The sequence below is a fragment of the Dermacentor silvarum genome, chromosome 3, assembly GCF_013339745.2.
Source record: "Dermacentor silvarum isolate Dsil-2018 chromosome 3, BIME_Dsil_1.4, whole genome shotgun sequence".
NCBI lineage: Eukaryota > Metazoa > Arthropoda > Arachnida > Ixodida > Ixodidae > Dermacentor > Dermacentor silvarum.
The window spans coordinates 168,539,863-168,564,391 of record NC_051156.1 but is presented as its reverse complement, the minus strand read 5'-3'; the positions used below and the strand labels follow the sequence as shown (position 1 = coordinate 168,564,391).

Genomic DNA, 24,529 nt, shown 5'->3' with positions numbered 1-24,529 from the left:
AACGGCGCACATATTCAATGCACATTTCAGCAATAGCTTACAGAAAATTTTATGTCAGACATCTATTTTGGTTCCTCGCAGTCTTCCCATCAGTTCACTTGTGTTAATGACTGACCAGCTTTAGCACTAAACTCGTGTCCGATGTATTTCCCCAGATTCCAAAATCTAGTGTAGTACGGAGGGCTATAGGACCACGTTCAAAAAGACGGAATAAGAGATACCTCATACACCGCAGGTGGCTTGATTTCCCGCGCATGAAACGGCATACCAGTGGGAGTGACACGCGAAGGCACTCGTTTCTTGTAACTTTTCCAGCTTGCTGAAGAATCCCGAAATTTATTTCCAAGCGGTCTTGCTACGGCGTCCGCACCGCGAAACTGAGCTCTTAAGGCACACGAGATACATAGAAGGGGGCGAGGGAGGGGGAGCAAAAATAACGAGAATACTTTTTTTTATAATTCGGATATTTATTAAAGATGAAATGAGTAATAATCTGGGGTTTTACGCGCCAAAAGCCCGACATGATTATGAGGCACGCCGTAATGGAAGACTGCGGAATAATTTTCACCTTCCAGGGTTCTTATATGTGCATGAAGTGCTCGGTAGTCAAACATTTGCTCCCATTTGTATTTATTTTTATTTTTGCATTTCACACCATTCGAAATGCGGCCCCCGCTGCCGGGAAACGAACCAGCGACCTCGTGCTTGGCAGCGTGACGCCAAAATATAACTAAGTCACCGCGGCGTGTTGAGTATTTCTTCGAACATTTACAAAACATAAGCACCTTTATAGAACTCTCCATGAAGCGCAATGGACTTCTCACACGAATTTATCCATGGCTCAAAACTGTTCTGTGACTCCTGCTGTTGGTGTTTACTATCAAGAATGTAGCTTCCAAACACTACAGGGGATCGGCCACGAAAGCTGCAAACTGATGGCACAGAATGCTTTCGTCGTTTAACTCCTTTGCCTCCGCCACATCTCGAAAACGCTTTTCTTAAATGCATCGTTTCACTTTTGGTGATCGTAAGGGGTAAAATAAGTGTTATAGAGGAAGAGTTAGGTAGCGTTCTCCTACCATTTTTGTGTGAAAGCACTGTATGGCCAGTGGTGGGTGGGTGGAGCATTGTCGCGGTGCACAGGCCACTCGCCTGAGCTTCACAGACAGGTAGTTTTACTCAAACTGCATCAGGCAACCGCTAGGGCACTTAAAGGTAGAAATGCTGAACTCTCTGACTTTGCCATACAAATTCAAAATGACGGAGCTTACCGTACCAACGTAGCCGGTGACGCAGGTTTTGAAAGAAGGCAATGCAGTTTGCAGGCGAAATTTCACACAAGGAGGCTACTTGGTCGAGTGATAAAGACTATAGGGTAATAGGCGTGCCTACAGTGGTACTCGTCGGTATACACACACCTTCCCCTTCCAAAAAAAAAAAAAAAACATTTCTTTACTTCTGGGTCTCCCTAGTATGCCTTGCATCGATGCAAATAGTGGATACGAGAAGAACATCAATAGAATATATTTGAATGAGTGCATAAACACACAAAACAACAATCCTAATTTCTGTAGCCATTCTATTAGTGGTCCGAGTGGCTCTCCGCAAGTGTTATCATCGAGGTCAGCTGGCCGTGAACGGTGGATGCTATAAGGAAAGAATAGAATCGTGCAAAAGGAATTATTAGGTTGTGCAGGCCTACACTATTATGTCTGGCAACCTCAAGTTCTATTAACGAGACGTAACTTTAAATAAAATGAGCGTCTTACAATCAGCCCTTTCTTTTAGCCATGGTCCCTTTTAATTTATAAACAGTCAGTTGCATTGAAATATCCTGATAAGTATATTCTTCTGAACGATTCCCCGGCATGCACTTGTTTTCCGTCTTGTCAGTAGCGACTATAGAGCAATACAATTTTTTAATGTTACATTATTGTCCTAACGTCGTGGCTTTTAAAATACGGACGTACAATTTTGTATCGTCTCAGCTTTCTTCTACACTATATACTCCAGATTCATAATCGCATGGCTCATTTAACTGCGGTCTGGTGCGGCGTTTGCATTAGTAGCTGAGGACTGGTTCCCGTGGCCTGTTACCAGGCCACGGAATGTTACCAACCGTACATGAACCATGGTGATATCTTCGGTAAATGCTTGACCTCCAGAAATTGTTACGTCTAAAGGTGGCATTGTTGCATTGTAATGTCCAAGTGTGGCAATGTCCTTTTTTGTCTATAGAAGCAGGTATGAAAATCTCGCTACCACTAAATGAGAAGGTGTTACTTTCTCCTATTTTGAAAAAAAAAAAGAATGTTGTGGCATTATTGCTACAAGATAAGAAAGAATAGGTTTGTAAAAGAAATGTTTAAATTGGTGAAGTGTAAAGTTGTCATGTAAAGGCCAAATACAATCCCCTATCGTGTTCTTTTTCGTTATAATTGTTACAAAGTGCTGTATTCAAACATTTTTTTTCTGGTGGACGTATTATTAGGCAATGCCTTCGTTTACAATAATCTTTTCGGGGTATTTGATTGTTCTTTGTTCGCTCTTTTACAAACTACATGGTACCTAGGTGACTGTGCTATCTATGTATATGTGCACTATCAGCATAAACTGAAACACGAACATAGAAAAAAAAACAATTTTATTTGGAATACGTGCTTGTTGTAATCGCGATAGAGTGCTGTATGCAACACTTTTCGAGCCCTTAATAAAGCATTGTGTGAACCCGAACGCATACTTTGGAGTGTGGATTAGGCCACTGTTGCCAATGTAAGCGAGCGAAGCTAGAAACACTAATTTGGATCTTATTAGCGTTTATCCGGGACATCACGGCGACGTCGACGGTGGAAATTCGCCTGGAGTGTCCATATAATTGTCGCAAGAAAAAAATATTTAATGACAGAGAAAGCGGAGAGAGTTGCTGGAGGAGCATGTCTCTGGCTTTCTAGATCCCCCTATGTCTAGGCGGCAATCTTCGGTACAAGAAAAAAAAAACATTTCTGGGGCACTCTATTAAGGAAATGTGTGCCTAAACACCTGGCTCGATGGAGGAATGACATGGGACAATGAATATCTCCAAGAATTCATTTGGCTTACAGTGGTTATAACTAGAGGCCCACATTTTGGATGGATTCAGCTCTTGAAAAAGTGCTCTATGACCATATATAAGCGTTTTATCTATGAATGCTGCGGCCATGCAAGTAAGGAGGATGAAACGTTTCAAGCTGTAATTTGTCAGTAAACGCATCAATTGCAATCTCCTTGATACAAAATCTGCGGCCTTCCTGAAAGTTCCAAGTGGCGCATGACATGTTAATTCATTGCTTATTCCTACAGATTGGAGTCGTTAAGCAATGTGTATGTTCAACAAGAGCAGTTACAACGACGTTGGTTGATGGAATACTGTGTGCGGTAAGTTTGCAAAGTTAGAGTGGTTGTTTAGTTAACAGCCACGGCCACCTATGAATTAGGTAAGACAGGACTGTCGATTTGTTACGTGTTTAAGTAGAAACAAAGCATTACTTCGTTGTTCAAGAGAAATCTGGTAGAAAGCGTGAAATGCAGAAACGCACTGCTCACCTTTGGTGCGCTAGGTAGGAACGCTTTCAGTTAATATCACGGATACTTATTTTTGCATATTCGCTCCAAGTAATCAATGTGCTATCATTAGGGTCGCCATGCAGTATTTTCTTGAACGCACAGCCAAACATTCCTGTTGGAGAGTTGGCGAACGCTGTAGAGAATGCTTCAATCAAAAAATACTATTGCACATGTATCTAAAAGATTGAATTCTGCTAAAGAGAGTGTCCTTTCCTAACAACTTCTCTAAATTCTTAGCACTCCTTGCATAGGAGCCACAAACACAGTGTCAGTTTATCTAACTTCTCAGCATGCCACGACCGATCAGTGCTTCCGCAATGTAGGAAAAAAAAAAACGTCTCCAGAAATGACATTAGTCTGTTGTAGAATTAGGAGACCCCAATTAGGGGACGCTACTATTGGCCAGGCGTACAAAAAAAAAAAGATGAGCGTATAAAGGAATGCAAAAGACGCATAAATGAGTTTCGTATTCTGGGTATGAAAGGAAACGCTTGGACACGCTATTTCTAAGGCTCCATATTATTGTCCGACCGCACTTTTCGAGGTGAGTTCGGCGTAGGGGGCAGCGCACTGGCATGCAGGTGAAAAGTTATATCGGCCGTGAATCTTTACAAGCATAGACGCGGTAGGGGTTTCATGGTCGCACGACAAATGGCGACATTGAGTGCTATGTAGCTAGTAGTAGTAGTAGGAGTAATAGTAGTAGTAGTAGTTGCAGTAGTAGTACTAGTAGTACTAGTAGTTATCGTACTTAGTTGAAGTAGTAGTAGTTTACACCTTTAATAAATTCTTAAGGAAAAGGAATCGTGTGGACGAAGCTGGTCTTGAGTTTTCACCCGTCGCTGAGTAGACTCCTCAGTTAAGAAGTCCAGCAGCAGTCACCAACCGTTGCGTCCGCTACGCTAGCCACATAACTGGTCTTGATAGCTCGAGCTCGACAGTGTTGCTTTGCACTGGTCTAGGGTTGAATTAGGAAGGCCTGGTAGGTTGGTAGTATACGAGGCACAAATATGACCACGGCAAGCAATAAAAGAAAGATAGCGCTAACAAGTGTCCCTACGCTGCAGTGTGTGGAGCGAGTAGCACTGCCGTGCTCGCAAGTACTGATAGTATAGTTTCTGTCAACGAATAAAGAGAAAGCAGCATCAACCGCAAATGAGCAGAGCACGATGTAAATAGTAACGCACTATGAGTGCATAATGATTTGCGCAATACTGCAAAACATATTTGGACGTTATTTGTTCTTTCGGCCTGTTGTTTCCTTTTTCTAGCTGTTGCTTTTATGCCGTTATATGGTTGATTATGTTATTCGTGTTGTTCACGGTGCCGGCAACTCTTTTTTGCGCAACTGCTTACAATTGATGTTTTAATCTTCGTTATAACACTTATAGTGTATCTTTCGAATGTTCCCTTTGTAATATACCCCTTCCCTCTGTAACGTTCACACACTAAGGGTAAAGTAATGTGAAATAAATAAATAAATAAATAAATAAATAAATAAATAAATAAATAAATAAATAAATAATAAATAAATAAATAAATAAATAAATAAATAAATAAATAAATAAATAAATAAATAAATAAATAAATAAATAAATAAATAAATGCAAGGAGAGGGCAACATGGTAATCACCTTGCCCTGAGCACACTTTCAGCACCGACGAAAAAACAAAGTTGTACTTGGGGACTGAACCTCTCAAAAGCGTGACGGCAGCAACTATTCCTGGCTATGACCGAACTTCATTTGCATAAAGCAGTATTTAAAAAATGCCGGAAATGGTTCGGTGATGCTGGAGAACCCACCAATAGGAGCGTCGAGGCATGCCATTTTTCAAGTGCGCGCAGTGCAGCACACTCGACAGGCGACCTGAGTCGAGACTGGGACGTGTAAGAGCCGTCGTACTTATCCTCGAGCTGACTCTGATTGAGACTTTGTAACACTCTCCGTAGATTTGGAGCGTTTAAAGTGTCCCGGAAAGCACCCTAAACAACTCGAAAAGCATTCCGGCCTTCGACGGAATGAGCTGCACGTGTGTGGCGCTTAGGTAACTTTATCAAAGTGCGATGTTGGGCCACCTAGCGCGTTTCTGTCAATGTTTTGTACGCAGGAATTCGTATGCTCCGAAGCCGCGATACGACGCCACTCTATAGCATATGGAAGCATATAATATTAAGATGAAGGGTGACACATGTACGAACGTTACTTCAATTTCATTGTACAGGGTGTGCCAACTATCATGCACCAAGATTTAAAAATATGCAAATGCCAGGTAGCTGGACAGAAGCAAGGTAACGTTGTTTCCCGTCGCTTGGAAATACTGAGATTATTTTTTGCATTCCACCTAATTACGTAATTAGTTTTAGTTAATGAACCAATCAAATATTATAATTAGATGAAAAGTTTAAATGAGATAATTCTGGAGCAAAATGAAAAAAAGTCCCGATGCAGCTTTCTGTTGCTCAGTACGTGCTACATAAAAGTGCTTTTCCGAGCGTGAATGAAGCCCGCGAATACACGCAAAGTGCCTCGAGCGGCCAGTCGCGCGGCAATTGGGCGGCTATGGTAAACTCCTATGTTAGATCAGAATGCAGAACCGATTGGATCTTCGCAGTTACATTTCATTCAAATGACTTCACAGCTGAGACAAATTCATTATCAAAGATATTTCCAAGCGCACTGGTATCGATTGTTCATGATCGGTATCCTTTCGCCTCCCTTTTAGTCTTTAGAGAAATGTTCTACTTGATTAATTGTAAGGTGAAGTGTTTGTTTTGTGCTTGTACACGAGACTATGACTGTTATGGTCATTATGATGTAACTTATGGACGTGCATTTTATATCTGTAATAAACACCATGAAATAAAACGAAACACAGAAGCGATTGTATCCTAATGGATAAAGCATCGGTCTACTTTGCTGAGGGACCGAGGTTAAATCCCACCATCGCTTGCGCAATTCAATTTCTGTAAAGTCTGAGTTAATCGGCAAGCTAGGAAGCACCTCCCAGCAGCAGCAGTCAGGAAAGCCCGGCAAGGTTCGCGACGAAAGCTTTGCTTTAAATGTTTGGCGAGTTCGTGCTCTTTCTACCTGTTTCCTCTTTATTCCGCTTACGGGCAGCGCCGCAGACGTTGACATCTCTCTTTATGGTCCCCTTGTTTTCGGCTTTTCAGTTTAGACGGGCCGTAAGCTGGACCGGCATGAAGCTGCTGGAAGTCGGAGTGTGCACAAAAGGCCAATGTGTAGCCCGACGTAAGACCTGCTTTCATGCTTTCCGTGAGCAATACTTGTTCTGCGACTAAGTCACACGCGTATAAGGCTCAAGTTTCTTTCTTATAACGTTGAAATGCATTAACCCGCCGTGGTTGCTCAGTGGCTCTGGTGTTGGGCTGCTAAACACGAGGTCACGGGATAGAATCCCGGCCACGGCGGCCGCATTTCGATGGGGGCGAAATGCGAAAACACCCGTGTACTTAGATTTAGGTGCACGTTAAAGAACCCCAGGTGGTCCAAATTTCCGGAGTCCCCCACTACGGCGTGCCTCTTAATCAGATCGTGGTTTTGGCACGTAAGACCTCATAATTAAAAAAAGAAATGCACTAAAAGAAACAAGCACGCTATACTCATTTTTACAACTACTAAGCGGGTTTTACCGACGACGGTGACCACAAGAATGTGCAGCAGTATGAAAACCGTACAGATGGGCCATATAAATGGAAATATAACAAATTAGTGCGTCTGCAGATGTACATTTGCACCCATTGCGATCATAAATTGTTTGCCGTGAGGATAAAAATTCAGTAATATTAGTGTTTTTCTTAGGCTACGTGAAAGAATGTAAATACATACCTTAAGTTTAACTTTTTACTATATGTATAGGAAACGTCGAATGATACTGAAGCTACAAATAGCCATCAAGGCGCCATCAATACAAATAGCCATCAAGGCGCAGCTTGCCATCGCTGCCGGCCAATTAAACCAAAATAATTGACAGATTTGCATGTCTGTTATGCATGATCGTTGCCTTTACGGCATGACGAGAGCACGTGAAACCAATTATGCTGGGGTAATTTACACTATTGTTAATTTGCAAAAAAAGAAGGCAAATAAATCACATGACCACGATATATCACCCTAACTGGAAACACCCCGGAAGAACAGTGAAGTGAAGTCCTGTTGGAATTACTGATCATGCACATAAACACAGACCACACAAGAAAATACAGACATGACGAGCGCGAACTAGCAATCTTCTGGTGCACTTGCGCGTCACCAAATATTGCAGCTTCATTTCTTTCCATCGTGCTTTTCTGGACTATGGTTGAGGAAATGTGACGTCTGGTTGAGGAACCCCCCCCCATTGGAACTTGGTGAACCCCGCAGCTCGACGTCGGATAGATCATCATTTGAAGTCGGGCAGTCAGCTAGGGTTCTCGCTGTTAGAGATCAGTACAATTCAGCAATTTTATATGCGAGCTTACTCCCACAACTCTGCCATTGATATCTGAGAAAACATGTTTCAAGTGCACTGTATACAGGCTCAAGTGACTAAACAGGCACAGTAGCTCCAAAGGAATGAGGCTTTTACTTAAAAAAATAATATCACGAACTTTCCTTAGCACGAACACGCCACACCATGGCGTAACAGCCTGTGGATGTCGCAGTTTGAAGACGATGTAACCAGTAACGTTAAAAATGAATAAAAATAAAACAGAGTTAATAAAGGCACTATGCAACGGAAGATACTTGTAATAGAAAAGTTCAAGTGTCGGAATGATTGCTAGTTTGTGCTTGTCCTGTCCGTACTTCCCTGTTAGTTATCTGTTTATAAGTATAGTGAATCAAGCTCACTGTAATATACCAATAGCTCACCAAGATGTCGTAGTGTGGTATTCGGTGCAGGAGGAGGAGGAGAAAGAAGAAAGGAAAGGCAGGGAGGTTAACCAGACGCACGTCCGGTTTGCTACCCTACACAGGGGAAGGGGTTTAATGAGATGAAAAGAAAGGAGAGAGAGGGAAAAAATTACTCTCAGTATGAACACGTGCGGTTGTCCAACACTTCACAATCGGTCACTGAGGCCAGTCGACTTCATGAACTGTAACAATGCCCGCGTCGCTTTGTAAGCCTGCGACGCGTGGGGGCCACGGTCCAAGAGTCTTTGTCTCTGAAACGGTCTGCTGTCTAATCGGTTTAACACACTCCGGAGAATGTCGCGTTTGATCTTATAGAGATGACAAAAACACAACACGTGTTCCACCGTCTCCTCACAGTTGCACGAGTCACAGATTAGTGTGTCGGACATGCCCAGAAGGAATGAGTACGCTTTCGTAAAAGCTGCCATCGGCCATACTATGCTGAATAAGCCGGCTCTCGTAAAAGCCACCCCTAACCAGAGGCGGCAAGGTAAAGTTGCATCACGGCGGGAGAAGTTCGATGGAATCTGCAGCCTCAGTGTAGGATCCAGCCGGTGGAGACGACAGTTCGAGAAAATCGGGGTGCTCCATGCAGTTTCTGTCTCGGTTTGAGCGAGTAAACGAAGACCCCTCGCAGCGTCTGTCCTTGATAAGGGTGTAGGAACTGTCAGGGTTTCCTTATGGGCTGACCGAGCGGCATCATCAGCAAGGTCATTACCGACGATGCCACAGTGCCCCGGAAGCCATTGAAAGATGCTGTCATGTCCGCTCATGAGGGCTTGATGGAGAACTTCTCTGGTCTCAAACACCAGTGTAAATAATCTCCGACCTCTCTGCATCTTACCCACTCAGCCACCGTGGCGGTTCAGTGAGCCTGATCTAAGTGACCACAAACTAACTGCATTCAAACACAGGAAGGCAGTAGCACTTTCTCGTGTATGGGACCGCACGGTCTCTAGGTTACCATAAATTGCGCCTAGAGCTATCGTCAACTCAATCTAGAGACGCGGTCACAAACGAGGAGGCATTAGCGGGAAACAGGCGGCTCCTTCCTGTGTTTGTGTTTCTTTTTTCTAGTTTTTTTGTGAACAAGGACATCCACATATTCCAAACTCTCAATGTATAATTTACTTGATCAGCAGGAGAAATCATCTATTCTTGCTCGTGGTTTTTATAATAAAGTTCAAATTTTAGTTAATGTTCGCATTTAGTAATCGTAACACTCGCGAAGGGCAATAGCCTATACTTTGCTTATCACAAACACCAAGTGCAAAGATAAAGAGCACTAACCAGCAAGAAGGAACATCCGCACACGTCTTGCAGTCATCAGTTTACCTCTGGATGTGCGATAAAATAAAGAGCGTGATTTCTTCTTAAAATATTTTGTCCCGTAATAGCGCTGACACTTTTATGTTGTTCGTGCATCTCAGCGTTTAAAATAATGCATATACAAAAGAAACTGAAACATGCTATAGCAGAGATGACGGAGAGACCCATCGTATCTGCTTTTTCATGTCCAGTTCTTCCCAGTTATTTTTCAACGTCGGAGTGCTAGGTAGTTACCGTTTTCTTTTTTGTTACAGCGCCTGACCGACCAGTACCATACCAGTTTCAGAAGAAAGAGTGCAAAATAGGCAACGTGCAAGTTTCTGCGGAGGTTTGTTCATACATGTTCCAACGCACGTGGAATTTTTTTCGATGTCAGTGACTTTAATTCATAATGCGCGAAAAACAGCTGCAATGACGAAGAAATTTCTGACTGGTCATATCAGATAGCAGAGAGTTCGAGAGAGATAGAGCAACACATTATCAAGGCTCACATTCAGACAGTTCGCGCGAACGAAGGCAATTGCGAGGAACTGACAGGAAAAGCGTTAAAATATCAGTAACTTTTTATTGATTAACTGACGGAGTTTTCGAGCGCAAAGGGTTGCACAGTGGCCCCTGCGCATGATATCTAGTAGCCAAGTCTCAAAGTGTTCTTGGAAGAGGATGACGAGCCCAATAGCAGTGACAAAATCAACCCGATCCAGTAAGATTCATGCAGTGGTCAAACCACAAGCCCTGCTTAAGGATACGTTAAGTTACACGTCAGCATTTTGTTTCTGGGTCATTCCTTATGTCAGAGCTTACACAAATGCTTCTTGTAGAACTAGTTTCATGGGAAATCCAGTCGTGATTTCATCAGCTTCTAGCAAATTTGAATACAGATAATTTTAATGGTAGCATTTTGGTTATATTTAACGGTTTATGCCGTTGGGCGAACTTTCGAAAAAAAATGGTAACATTTTGCATATTATTATATACTATCACAAACAGGCTTCATTCCACTTCCCACAACCATTTTGAAAAATAGTTTGCAGGTGCTCCACTTGGCTATTATTTTAATCGTTACGACGACAACGTTTCAACTTCTACAAAATGTCGAACGGCCCATTAGTAGCCGGCAATGACTTGCATGGTAAACGCTTGTAGTAGTAAACTGCAAAAACAATATAACACCACGAATTTTATTACTTTCAGCTTATTGTGGGAGCTTCTTGTACGGCTACGTGCAGGCGTTTTGAGACAGAACATCGTCGCAATGGTACACTATGCCTCGTAAGTGAACGTAAACCAAATAACGCCTTTATTATTTTTGCCGGTGCTGTGTGGAATGAAGCACCATTAAGTGCTCTACAAACAAAGCCTTGCGTACATTCCCAGTGGAAGCTACTGCTTTGTGGTTATCGCGACAAGATGTAGAGCACTGACGAAAGAAATTAGGCAGAATTTTCATGTCTGTGTACACAGATTCTGCCGCAATGTGCGAACGCAGTCTGGCGATATAAATGTAATTCAACGGCCGTTTATATTGCTTTGGGGCCGAATTCGCAAACCCATTTGTTTGTGTGAACTACTTGTCATTGCACATTTACCTTGGATACTATGTAGAACGTCACGATTGGTAGGTGCTTGTTCTTACGAGCAGTTCAATAGTATATATTGCTCAGCTGACGTATCCCAGTATCCCAGCTGACGTGAGCCAAGTTGTTCAACGAAAAAAAAAAATGAATTCGGCATTCGCGGCCCCAACAGAACCTTTGTAAGCGAGAAAATGACGAAAATGGAGAATTAGACAGCGCCACCGGTTGTGGGGCATGGTATCTCCCTTGTGTGACGCGCGGCGTGAAGTCAGGGCACCGGGTGGCTGGCACCACTCGCTAGCCGGGAGACGGTGACGAGATGTTTGTAAGCGAAGGGTGGTCTGCAGGAGAAGAGAGCGCCCGCACTGCGCACAGCGAGCGAGACGAGGCGCGTGCGGTTCGAGGAACGCCGCCGATGATAGTTAAGATAGGCTGAATCACAGACAGCGGCAGAGGTTGTGACGTAGAGATTACGTCATGGCCCCAGTACTGGCGTGGGCGATACAAATTGAGGTGCTGCAGCAGGACGTTCAGTGGCAGTTTATTACGCGAAAAAAAAAAGAAATGTCACACATTGGCGCCCACAAAACAGACGACAGACTGCTTGACAGTTAAGCTATCCTATTAACTTAACCTAACATTTTCCTTTAATGTCCTTTTAAGCACAGTTCATGTTCAGTCTAAGCAAGGTAATTTATTTTCCTTGCAGAATGGGATATGATATGCTTGTTTGTTCACGTAACTTCGCAGGGAACCCACCTAGTGCTAGAAAAAATATCTCAGCTGTGGTTCAGCGGTAAATGCGAGAGGAATGTGTTAGCATGACGTCGCACATCTTTGAGGTCCCGGGTCCATGATTTAAACCACGTTCACCAGATTGCAAAGTGTAGTTAAGGAGCTCACTCGACACACGTCCTGCCTCCTCGACGAGCGTATAGTGCAACTGACGGTTGCACAAAGTCAAGGAAAGCATAGACGTAATTAGCTGTGGTTCAAATTGAAATGTAGGAAATCATGAAGAAAAGATAAATGAAAGTGGGCGGAAAGACAACTTGTCGCCGGTGGGGACCGAACCCACAACCTTCGCGTAACGCGTGTGATGCACCACCAATTACGCTGCAGCGACGTACACAAATCGATCCTATAACTTGGGTATTTATGTGGACTAGATCTAGCCCTGGGTGTGTTAGCCAGCGCCACTCAGAGCCATGGCGGCTGGATGTGAAACACCTTTTTTTTTGCGCGATGGCGTTACGTAACACGTGAACTTAGAAGAGCAGGCACGGGGCTACTAAACACTCGTAAGTTACTTAGTTGCATCAAGGCTGCCAAATTCGAGACTCTGGTCTAGAATGTGGTAGCCGAGTCAGGCTATTGCGGTAGTTTTGAAAGTTGATTTGTTTAAGGTTAAATTGAGAACTCTGTAGATAGTGCCTTCTGCAGTTTGGTTTCCAATGTACCATCCTTTTTTCTTACAGCTGCAATACACGCGCGAGGAAAAGCTGGTAGGACCAGCGAAGAAGACGTACACTATCGGCGAGTGCTTTTCTGGGAAATGCCTCAGAACCAAAAACAGTTGGGACATTAAACTATAATTTTTACCTTTTTGTATTGCATACATGCATCGCCTTTCTTGTGCCTACATAGGCGGTAAGAAAACTAATTTTGCAGAAATCATCGCTGACTGACTGCTGTCAGTCATCTTAAGCGTGTAGCCGAACATATTTACAAAGATGTACGCTTTAATAAAGTTATTACGGCAATAGTGGCATTAGTGGCAAAGTATTACGGCAAGGGTGCAATAAAAAAACGACAAAAAAAAAACGTTTGAGACATCGCATTCAGTTAATATAACGAAGCGGCTACTTAGCAAGAGCTATACGCCCCAAAGCCAAACAAAAACAGCTAATATCGCAGTGACCAAGTGTATTCTTCTTCTTTCTGGTGTTTTACAGTGCCAAAACCAGTTCTGATTATGAGGCACTGCCGTAGTGAAAGGCTCCGGATTAATTTTGACCACCTGGGGTTCTTTAACGTGCACTACAACGCACGCACACGGGCGTTTTTGCATTTCGCCTCCATCTAAATGCGGCCTCCGCGGCCGGGATTCGATCCCGCAACCTCGTGCTCAGCAGCGCAACGCCTTAGCTGACTGAATGCGACCAACCAAGTGTATTCTACTTCGCTGCTGGTGTAAATTTTCGGCACCAACACGATTACGCCACTGCCGAAAATTTACACCAGCAGCGTAGTATAATACACTTGGTTACTGCTCTACCATTTAATTTTAAACATCCTGTGTCATGCGCAGCAAAGCCTAAGTCGCTTTTGCGCCAATAAACCCAACTTAACTAACTTGGTTATGCAATATTAGCTGTTTTTGTGATTACGCCACGGCCGAAAATTTACATCAGCAGCGAAGTAGAATACACTTGGTTACTGCAATATTAGCTGTTGTTGTCTGTTTGAGCTCTGTGCCACCAGGTGACAGCACCATACAGGCCGCTCACGTTAACCCCTCCGCCCCAACGCCCGGTCCGCCCGCGTTTACCCGATTACCGGACAAGCTAATCCTCTCTATTAAGTCCAAGTGCGATAACACTGTGGCCGGGCGCCGTACGCTTTAAGTGCGAGTGGAAAGTTGCGAGGGTGAGACAAGAAGGGTGGTGGCTTGATGCGGCGGCATATTCTCGCGCGCACAAGGGAGGGAGGCTAGGAGGGTGTTGGGCCGTCTTCCCATGCCAGCAGGGGGAAGGGGGCAGCGCGAAGATGTGCGTGCGCTATATGGGAGGGGGCGATCGGGCAGGTTAGTGTGTATCTCCTTTTCTACGCGGGATGAAATCCCGGCTGCGGCGGGCCGCATTTCTATCGGGGATAAATGCAAAAGCGCCCATGTACCGTGTATTGGGCGCATGGTCAAGAGCCCCAGGTGGTTAGTATGTATCCGGGGACCCCGACTACGGTTTGCCTCATAATCATATCGTTGTTTTGGCACGTAAAACCGCAGAATGAGCCTTTCGGGCGAAACGGCGATTTTTTTTCCACACTGACTGCGTTGAATTTAAGTTTGCGCCTCCTAGCCTTGTTACGACGTGTGACCTACAAGTCCCAAATTACACTCGAGTGCTTTTGTATCACTTTGTCATTGGTACTTGCAACTTGTTTCTTTTTTATTACGCGTCGGAACAGAGGGGCAGCCGGCGGCTTTACGAAGTTCCGACGTCTCCTTACATGCATTTAACAAAAATTCGCACGCTCTCTTATGTTATCCCTAAGACGACTTGAAGGCGAAAGCGCAAGTGCCGATGCATTAACGACAGACACATGACGTAGATTTTTTTTGCTGAGTCATCCACTTCAATCGCTTAATCATTACCTCAATTCGCTTAGTCTCCCCTCTTAAAGCGCTGATTCATCCACTTATTTTTTGTGCGTCATCCACTTTAATCGCTGAGCCATCTCTCTAAAGGGGGCCCGAACCCCTTTTTATAGAAGTGGAGAAAAGCATTTGAAGTGAAAATAGGCTATTTCAGAAATCATAATCATTAATAGCAGCAGCAGCCTATATTTATGTCCACTGCAGGACGAAGGCTCTCTCCCTGCGATCTCCAATTACCCCTGTTTTGCGCTGGCTGATTCCAACTTGCGCCTGCAAATTTCTTAACTTCATCACCCCACCTAGTTTTCTGCCGTCCTCGACTGCGCTTCCATTCTCATGGTATCCATTCTGTAACTCTAATGGTCCACCGGTTATCCATCCTACGCATTACATGGCCTGCTCAGCTCCATTTTCCCTCCTAATGTCAACTAGAATATCGGATATCCCCGTTTGCTCTCTGATCCACACCGCTCTCTTACTGTCTCTTAACGTTAGGCTAACATTTTTCGTTCCATCGCTCTTTGTGCGGTCCTTAACTTGTTCTCGAGCCTCTTTGTTAACCTCCAAGTTTCTGCCCCATATGTTAGCACCGGTACAATGCAATGGTTGTACACTTTTCTTTTCAACGACTGTGGTAAGCTCCCAGTCAGGGTTTGGCAATGTCTGCCGTATGCACTCCAACCCACTTTTATTCTTGTGTAAGTTTCCTTCACATGATCAGGGTCCCGTGTGAGTAATTGAGCTAGATAAACGTACTGCTTTACATACTCTAGAGGATTACTGGCGATTCTTGGCTGACTGTGATTTCAGAAATACTTTGGCGCAAAACGTACTTTAATGCTTTCAGCAGAAGCGGAGTTATTGGCAATCAAACCACGGCTGTGCTCCCGTTCCTTCTTCAATGCCTTGCACTGCGAAGGCTACGGCGGAGTGGGGCGTGGCCAGAACACTCCGTCTTCTAAATGTCATCATGGCGCGCACTTCAAATTTCATTTTGGATGTTAACGTAGACTACACGACTTCCGATTTGAGTGCCTACGACGCACTAAACATCAGCAAAACACGGTTGTCCTCAGCGAGCCGCGGTGCATTTAGCCAGTGGCGGCACCTCGCGGCGGCCGCGGTGTGCCGCCCGCAGCTACCAATGGCAGCCGTGTATGGGAATCCGCTTTATTACAAAATAAAGCGTCCAGTAGAGAGTGAGGGGCAGGCTTCTGTTTGAAAAGAGAGCGTTTGAGAGAAAGGTGACTTTGCGCTCCACTTGCGAGCTCCACGCACCGCGTACGACAGCGAAACTTGGCTGAAGTATTCGCAGCAGCGTACGCTACCCACAGACTATTTTATTTCACCAAGCCCGAGAAGTGGTTCAGGGCCATTTGAATGGGCTGGTACATCAGCTTAATTCGCTTGAATTCCTCTTAATTCACCTAGTCATCAATCATAATTTTCGTTGATTACTTTTAGTTCGCTTTGATACCTCTTAATTTGACTTGGTTCCTTTTAATTCGCTTTGATACCTCTTAATTTGACTTGATTCCTCTTAATTAGCTTTCATACCGCTTAATATGACTTGATTCCTCTTCATTCGCTTTGTCATTCTTCTTAATTCACCTAACCTACCATCTTAATTCACTTTTATTACTTTTATTTCTCTTTGATTACTCTTAATTCAGCTTGATTCATCTTTATTGGCTTCGATTCCTCTCAATTCACTTTGTGACCCTTCTTAATTCGCTCTGTCATCATGCCTAGTTCGCTTAGTCGTCCACTCATACCTATAGTCACGCTTTGGTCCACTCTAACTGCCTTTAACTCGCCTGTACGGTTTCTCGTCGACGACGCGCTTTGCGCTCAATGATATTGAAGGCCGTACTGAGAGATGAGTTATATAAGGCTTTCTCATTTTTAATACAAATCGCATAGGCTGTATCAGTGGGGTACGTGAGGCGTCTTGTGCGTGCTGCCGAGGGTACAGAAATGACGTAGCCAATAGAGCTTACATTTACGAACCCATTACAAAACTACATACAGCTACACGCCCAACCTATGTTACAGCTAGCGGGAGTCTTATAGTCTCATATTGCAATTGTTCTCGCTCTCTATTCCTAGTTGGGCCGTTTGACTTGCAGATGGTGTTCGCGCACCAAAGCGAAGAAATGACCCCGGTAATCGTGGCGCCCGAGGCTGACCTGCGCCTCTTGAGCCTCGTAAATGGTTGGGGTTCCTGCAATTGCTTCAATCTTCTGTGCAAGCGTTCCCTATGAAAACGAGCGTGTTCTACCACGAGCAAACGCTCTGGATGTCTCTCTGCCTTTACGCCCGAGTCTCTTCGCATAACTTCTGGACCTTACATGTCGAACGCAAAGGGGCCATATCATAGCAAGCAGGAAATTGCTGCAACAAAATACACACTTGTATAGGCCTTATGGGCACCAGTTTGAGTTTGGTAAATTAGTCCTGCTATGGTGTAGTGAGCTCTCGGAAACGGGACCATTTATGCTCCGGATGGACGAAGTACCGCCGAGCTACGCATCGTTGAACGCCGTGTGCAAGAATACATTTAGCGGCGATTGCGTCATGCATTGTACAAGAACGCCGCCATCTGCGCAGGCGACACATGCAATATCGAGTAATGGCTTTTTGTTCTCTAAGCAACGACACCAAAGTAAGGCACGTGGATGGTACCGTTAAAGAGATATAGAAAATTATACTATAAGATGTTCTCGTTACATGCGATTTTAGCAAGCGACCCCTTCTGACCAATTTTAATAGGGTTTTACATCAAAATGCTGCTACAATGTTAATATTAGAACGCAACGTACTCCACAGGCGCGACTGTTGTTTCGTAATTCGCGCTTGATTTTGTAGAGGATCAGACTTACATTAGATAAAGAAGTCAAATATGGACAAAGCAGTATGGAACGGAAACAAGTTTGAACCGTGAGGAATCAAAATGGGAAAATTGTGCTCGAAGTAAGGGCTATTGACCCTTTTCGCGGCGATCCCGTGGGCGCTGCCATGTTTGATCGCGTGGTGACGCGTCCATTGTTTGCCTCAGCTGCCTTCGTTGCCTCCGTGTTTACAATGGATGTGCATGACGCCCGGTGCGGCTCAGGAAACCTTTGTTTCGCGAGATATCGTAGACGATGAGTGGGTGGACGACACGAAGCTTTCGACACAGCTTCAGAGGACATGTAAAAGCGCTTTAGAAGCTCATTAAGCTTTGTCCATACAGCGCGAGCAGCGAATATGCCTCTTGTTCTAAAAGCGAGGCGAAAAATGTGTTCCAAGCTATTCGAACTTTACGCTTATGAAGTGAATCAGGATCACGGTGTTTTAATCTTCATTGTTTATTTGGCAAATACTTTGAAGCAGCGGCTTGCAAAAGTTGATGACTCGGTGAAGTTTGTAAAGTTCGTGAAATCTGATTATTTACTCCCTAATCGCTCGCGGGTGTGCTCAGTTCCAATATATTTGTTCTTGCTGCACGCGAGCCTTGGAACGTATAACTGTTCTGTACTTTGTAATCGCTTGTAGCAAAATTCTATTATCGCTAGAAACACGCTTAATTACTTCTGTGGACCGTCACGAAACATTCAGCTTCGACCATTCGTGTGCTTGTGACTAAGTGCGCTGTGTTCTTGGCGCGCCTAGACTCTGTACCACTCGAAGATCGCTTTGAAGATAGGGCAACCCGCCGCGCTCACCCACGTCATACGCAGCCGCCGCCGGAGTGGAACGCCGTCCGGTGCCGTTCGCGCGATGGAAGACGCGCTCCCTCCCCGCCTTCCGCGCTTGCGCACGCGAGATTGAGCCACCATCCTCGGCCTCACGCTCGGACCGCGCGGTGGTAGAATAGGAGAGGTGGCCAAACGGCGCCGATTCGGCAATGCGCCACGCATTACGCTACGGCTCTCGAGTTGCCGCCGCTTTGCGTAAGGTGGCAGCAGGGGTAGTCTGGGCTCGTTTCGCCGTGCCGCCGTACTTGGAAAGTACGTAGCAGGCGGGCGTCGCGAGTATTCAAACTGTATTTTTACGTTTCTGAATTTTGAGAAAAAGCTTCGCGTTGTAGTGCCTCACACCAACATTTCGTAGGCACTTGCCATCTGACGCTACTGGCGCAGGCGCCTGAACAGCCTCTCATGCAAGAGCGGCCTCACAGATTGTGGTGAAATAAGCGAGCCGTGTACGAGAGGCTGAAGTTGTGAACTGCAAGACTGGCGGTGGCTTGGTGCATCCCACTAAATCAAAATTTTCCCTGCTGTTCGCCACAGAGGCCAAGTTTCAAAAGAACTCGGAGAAACGGGATGCTTACGAGCTAACAATTGACAATGTGGTTGAGAAGCACACGTTTGCGCCTACATGCTCAGATCACAAGGAAAGGATTTTGGCTAATGAGGTTGCGCCAGTATGCAAAAGAAAGAAAAATCTAAAAGCGGAAGACAAGAATAAAGACTAAGCAAGCTATCAATACTGTTTGAACTAGTGCTTCGCAACAAAAGGCGTAGGAGATTTCGTGTTCATGTACTTTCCTGCGTTCAATTGCGCCGTCGTGGTCCATTTATTTAATTAATTGCACACTGCAACCTTGAAAATGTATTTACTTTCTAGCGTAAAGCGTAATTTTAGTCACAGTTAATTGCCAATAAAATTGTTGTATTCCTATTATCTTACAGACGTCTGCTTAGGGAGCTAAACAATAATTAAACAATTGGTGGCCGCGCAACACTGAAATTTAGTTACAGCCAGGCGATCATAAATTAACTACGCCGATATGCCCAATGCTACCAATAATAACGTGGAAACGAAATATATTTTTTACGCTGTACACTCGCGGCTAAGAATTTTCACGCTTCCAGAACGATACACGCACGTCCCATGCGATCGGCGCTCTGTGTCAGTCTCGTCGAGATTACCCGCGCCGATTAGAAATGTTTGAGCTTCATAGAGCCTGGTACACTTAATTTTGTGGACAAGGCCCGCAGATAGCCTCTACAGGCTATTACAACATAAACGATGTTTGAAAGCCACAAAACTTGCGATAACAACCCACCCTTTAGAGCATGGCGAAAGCTCGCGATGCCCCTCTTTGAGCACATAAAACCCCTGTCGCCACCTGGCGACTGTTGTAGAGACTCGAGAGGCGCGGCGACGTGTTTGCGGCGCTCGTTTGGCCACCTCTCCTATTCTACTACCGTGCTCGGACGCTTCCACTTGCACCCACAGCATATGGCGCACGGCCCTGATTCTATAGCAGTTGGTCTTTATGCGCAATATCACGGCGACGCCCACGCTGAAGGCGGACATGCACCTAGAGTGTCTTATCGCAACAAAATGCTTGTGTACAAGGCATTGAGTGCAGGGTGGAAAACCTCAGATGGTCATGATTAATCCGGAGCCTCCAACTACTTCGTGCCTCATAATCAGATCGTGGTTCTGGCACGTAAAAACCAAGAACGTGATTATTTTAAATTTTAAGAGTGGTTACAATAAGTAAGACGGGTATTAGATAATGTTTTCGTGAAACTAGTGTAGACATGAATGATTCCATCAACATATGGACGGTATATAGTGACGAAGTTCTCCTGGGGCGTTTATTTAGCTACGTCTGAAGGCGCGAAGAAAGGGATACGCAGGCCGAACATGAATTATCTCTTTAATTTGAGTTTTAAGTTTGCCAACACACCCACAAACGCTAGAAGGGTCATTCAAAGAAATGCTTTAACTGTCGCGCAAAAACGCAGTGGCTGTAATGATGACAGAACGGCACGACAACGACAATGATGGAACGATATGAATGACAACGATGACGTTAATGAAACAAAGAACGAAGGCTTCACTGCTCACACATCACGTCTGAACGTGAGATGGCACTCTGGGCGCAAATTGTCCTGTTTTTTTTTTTTTTTTTTTTTTGGTGTCAATAATTTTTGTCAAATTAGCATGATTATACCGCGACTGACGCCATATGCGAACACTGTATTGTGTATTCCTGTGATACTGGATTTTTGTTCGTTTATAATCCCTCTACCATTTTTATGTATGGTGTACACTCCAGAGCTATTGCCATAAAAAAAAAAGAATAGAACGCGTTAAGGTAAAATTGCGGCGATGGCTGCATGTATGACCAACATTACTGGCCCTTTATTACGCACAAACACACAAAAGAAACATCCTGTGACTCACTTTGTTCTCACACGATGAACAAGATGAACAAGCCTGGTAAACTAGCCGGTATAGGAATGAGTAAGTGCGGCTTTAAGCACTGCCAGCCGCTAATACCAACAGGCCAGACGCAAGCGCCCTGGCAGCGTTGCATTGTTTCACAAGTGCATTCCTTAAGGAGTCTGCTCTCACTTGAATCCGTTTAGTGCAAAGATGTCTCAGCTGGACGGCCACAATGCAGTCTCCTCGTGCGTTGCTTCTATTGTTGATTCCACATGCGTCATTACTTTTTCTTTTATTACTCGGGCTAGGGTTGTCGCGTAGCCTGCAGCGGAGATAAACTCCCCGGCAGCTGGGAGCCCTGGGACTTATATGTGTTCCCGTTTTCGGAAATATTTAGAGAACTTGCGCCATCTTCAGAGAAAAAGGGCTGCGCGGAAGTAGGAAAAGCCGGAGAGTTGCCATTTTCAGGACGGAGTCCCGCGAATACGAGTGAGTGCGAATTGATAGTTTGTAAAGGCAAGTAACTAACTAAACGTACTTTTCAGGGCATGTTTAGTTGTGTCAATAGAGTGAACTAATCGTCATACGCGCTGTCTACGATGAACTCACGAAGGCATGGACAGTTTTTCATTGTCATAGTTGCATCCTGCGATGCCTATCTCATTGTGCAAATTCGTTATGGAAAATTTAGAATTGTGTAAAGGTGTGTTCGGCGACGTCCTGCGGAACTGTAATCTTGCTGGAACGACAGTTGGTTAGCTTGAGTGGTCTTGGGAGTAGTGTTGTGCCCAAACTGGTGGCAGACGATGACAGTTGTATGCACAGTGAGCATCGATTCAAACGCGATACTCGGGCTGCATGGCGGCTGGCGCTTGGTGCGCCATCGGTGAGCGCTGGGTGAACGCGTAGGGGGGGGGGGGGGAGGGAGGGCAAATTCCGTCACCATGCATCAGGAATGCTCTCGCCATCATCGTATACCACAATGCATCAGCTCAGTTTCCCCTGCGCCCACTGGTGGCACAGAAGCTCCGGTAACCATGGGCTCCTAGTGTGGCGTTCGAATTGCTAAGCACAGGTTCTCCGTACTGCACTGCAGCGAATACATCGTATTCACTCTCATCGCATAAGTTTACTGACCAAATGGGCTGTCCCTTCAGGGGCATGGCACAACGGCGCTGGCAGCTTCAATAAATTACGTAGACGACGGCGACTGTATTGGACGTGAGCAACCATCGCATTCAGTGGATGGCGCTGGAAGCAGGTGCCAAAGTGCAATATTTCACCAATATGTATTAGCACCATCCAGCTGAAATATAGGATATGAAGGTCAAGCTTACCATGCCCCGTACAATGCCAGTACGTGGTTGTGTTAGAGCCCTGAACAATTGAAACCGTGCCAGTTCGTGGCCATATTAGGAGTCTGAATACATACAAAAAATAATGCGATGCGGGTGTATATATAAATATCAAGTTTTTATTTGTGAGGAAAGTGCTGCCTAACATTTGTAGAAGTCATAGTAGTCGCAGTAGTTTAGTAACTGCTGAAGTTTTTTACAGTAAGTCAGGAGCGAAAGAAAGCTGCTATGAGCAACTTGGCTAGCTTGACCAGCCGGAAAAGAAGTTTAAAAGTAGGTATACACAGCCTAGGGGTTCTGCCTTCCTTTACGCTAAACAATATGTCCCCGTTATACAGGGTGTTTCATTTTAGCTGCACCAGATTTTTAAACATTGCCTGGGGCAGATAACACAATTATGTTCTAATCTACTCGATGAGGCGGCCATTACTTCCACGAGAAATCAACACGCCTAATTGAATAATTAATATAATCATGCTAATTAACTTTTAAATAATTTTACGGCACATCTTTCAATCTACGAATTATAGCCGCTGAGTCCGCAAGGCATATTTACATGGAACGAATTCTCAGGACTAAACCAGTTTCGAGATATTAATTTTCAAAGTGTCTGACGAAATGCTTGGGCGTTCCAGTTAACTTTGTGCTTCAATACATAAAAGAGCATTTTCCCCAATATGTTAACAGGAACACCCATGCATTGCGCCGGACACTTTGAAAATTAATATCTCGAAACTGGTTTAGTCCTGAGAATTCGTTCCATTTATATACGCCTTGCGAACTCACCGGCTATAATTATTAGATTGAAAGATGTGCCATAAAATATTTATTAAAAAGTTAATTAGCGCAATTATGTTAATTATTCAATTAGGCCGCCTCATCGAGAAGTTTAGATGAAGGATTATATTTGTGCTATCTGCCACAGGCAATTTGTGAAAATTTGGTGCAGCTAAAATTAAACACCCTGTATATAATCGCACTTTCACGCCAGTGAGTTCCGAAAATTTTCCAGCGGAGGTGAATATGCAAGTTTTAAGAGTTTCCTGCACGCGTAGTGCCATAGAACTAAAATAATAAGTCAAGGGCGGCTAAGTGGTTTTTGCGGCCGTAGATATGGTTCTGCATTCAGACCCGAGTGGAAAAAGACATAATATAGCGCAATGACACAGCTAGAAAAAGAATGTTCGGCAGGTGTTACACTCTTGTAACACAAGAAGGCGAAAGCCTGCTGCACATTTGGTAACACGTGAAGTCATACAATCGGGGTTACACTTCTTGCAAGACATAATGAATCGCAATGGGAAGCACACGTGTGGCTCTATAAGGCGACCTCCTTACTAAAGAGCAGTGGCCCGCGCTTTTCCGCAGTGACGTACTTACTTTCGCGGCCGTCTTTGCGAGCCGCAAGAGCGCGTGTACGCTCCTCCCAAGGTCGATTCACATAGGTCGCGAAGCTTCGGGCGAAAAGCGGTTCAGAAGAAATTGTCACCGACATCAGCAAGGGTGGTTATGGGAGCAGCGATTGAAGCGCGACTTTGTTTGGAGGGAACAAACATTGGGAAAGAAAAAAGCGTTTTATAAGTAAAAAGAGAGACAGAGATTCATTCAACGAAAATAAAGTTCCTAATCAATTTTATATACGCATGGCGAGAAAAGAAGTGACAATTCTCTTTCACTTGATCGTTATCAATAAATACCTTTTTTCAGCGCCCACCGCAAGAGCGCCCAAGGATGCCGCTATCACTTGCAATGCAACGCAGCTCTTGAAGTGTGCAGAAAGGCGGGCTCGTAACGCTCACCTGTTGCAATACGCACCCCCCGCCCCCTCACATGTTGTGTTGTTTTGCTTATCGACGTTTTTCTAAATTTGGTGACGCGGGTAGTTTCATTGTTTCTTAACCTGTTCAGTCAAAAGCAGTAAGTTGCGACCGCCAGATAATTGTTCACTTTAGTTGTTTTCGTGCCACAGCGCTGGCCGACGGGCTTCGCGTTCGACGGAAGGACGAGCACTCTACGCCCAAAGCGTTCGTCGGCCTCCAAAGAAAGTATGTTTAGTGCAGGGATGCGATTTCGATACCCGTACGGCAGACCTTTTCCTGCCTCGATTTCCGTGCTGAAAGCTCGGAACGCCCACCAAGTCGCATGGCGGGGAATTTAAATATACAGCTGTAATGGCCGGCCTCCGAAAACAAATTTCGCGCCTTTG

At 44.7% G+C, this 24,529-nt stretch overlaps 2 protein-coding genes and 1 long non-coding RNA gene across 10 annotated transcripts in view; 2 read left to right on the top strand and 1 right to left on the bottom strand.

Moving 5' to 3' along the window:
• LOC119446040 (uncharacterized) overlaps window positions 1-13,029 on the top strand; it is a 58,389-nt gene extending 45,360 nt beyond the window's left edge. For 6 of the 8 annotated variants that reach the window (XM_049663831.1, XM_049663834.1, XM_049663838.1 and 3 more), the window contains 5 exons: window positions 3,340-3,414; window positions 6,775-6,877; window positions 10,099-10,172; window positions 11,039-11,116; window positions 12,900-13,029. In XM_049663831.1, the coding sequence (XP_049519788.1) occupies window positions 3,340-3,414; window positions 6,775-6,877; window positions 10,099-10,172; window positions 11,039-11,116; window positions 12,900-13,016 (447 nt within the window). In that variant the 3' untranslated portion in view covers window positions 13,017-13,029. The remainder of the gene's footprint in view (window positions 1-3,339; window positions 3,415-6,774; window positions 6,878-10,098; window positions 10,173-11,038; window positions 11,117-12,899) is intronic. The other 2 variants (XM_049663833.1, XR_007466101.1) reach the window with 2 other exon arrangements.
• Window positions 6-21,074, bottom strand: LOC125944067 (uncharacterized). The gene is made up of 3 exons (XR_007466102.1): window positions 20,987-21,074; window positions 3,583-3,715; window positions 6-1,647 (listed from the first exon to the last, which is right to left on the bottom strand). It is a non-coding gene; the product is annotated as an uncharacterized LOC125944067 (long non-coding RNA).
• Window positions 21,075-21,293: 219 nt separating this feature from the next.
• LOC119446039 (uncharacterized) overlaps window positions 21,294-24,529 on the top strand; it is a 42,966-nt gene continuing 39,730 nt past the window's right edge. The window contains exon 1 of the mRNA XM_037710357.2: window positions 21,294-21,457. The gene's annotated coding sequence lies outside the window, so the exon portion shown is untranslated. The remainder of the gene's footprint in view (window positions 21,458-24,529) is intronic.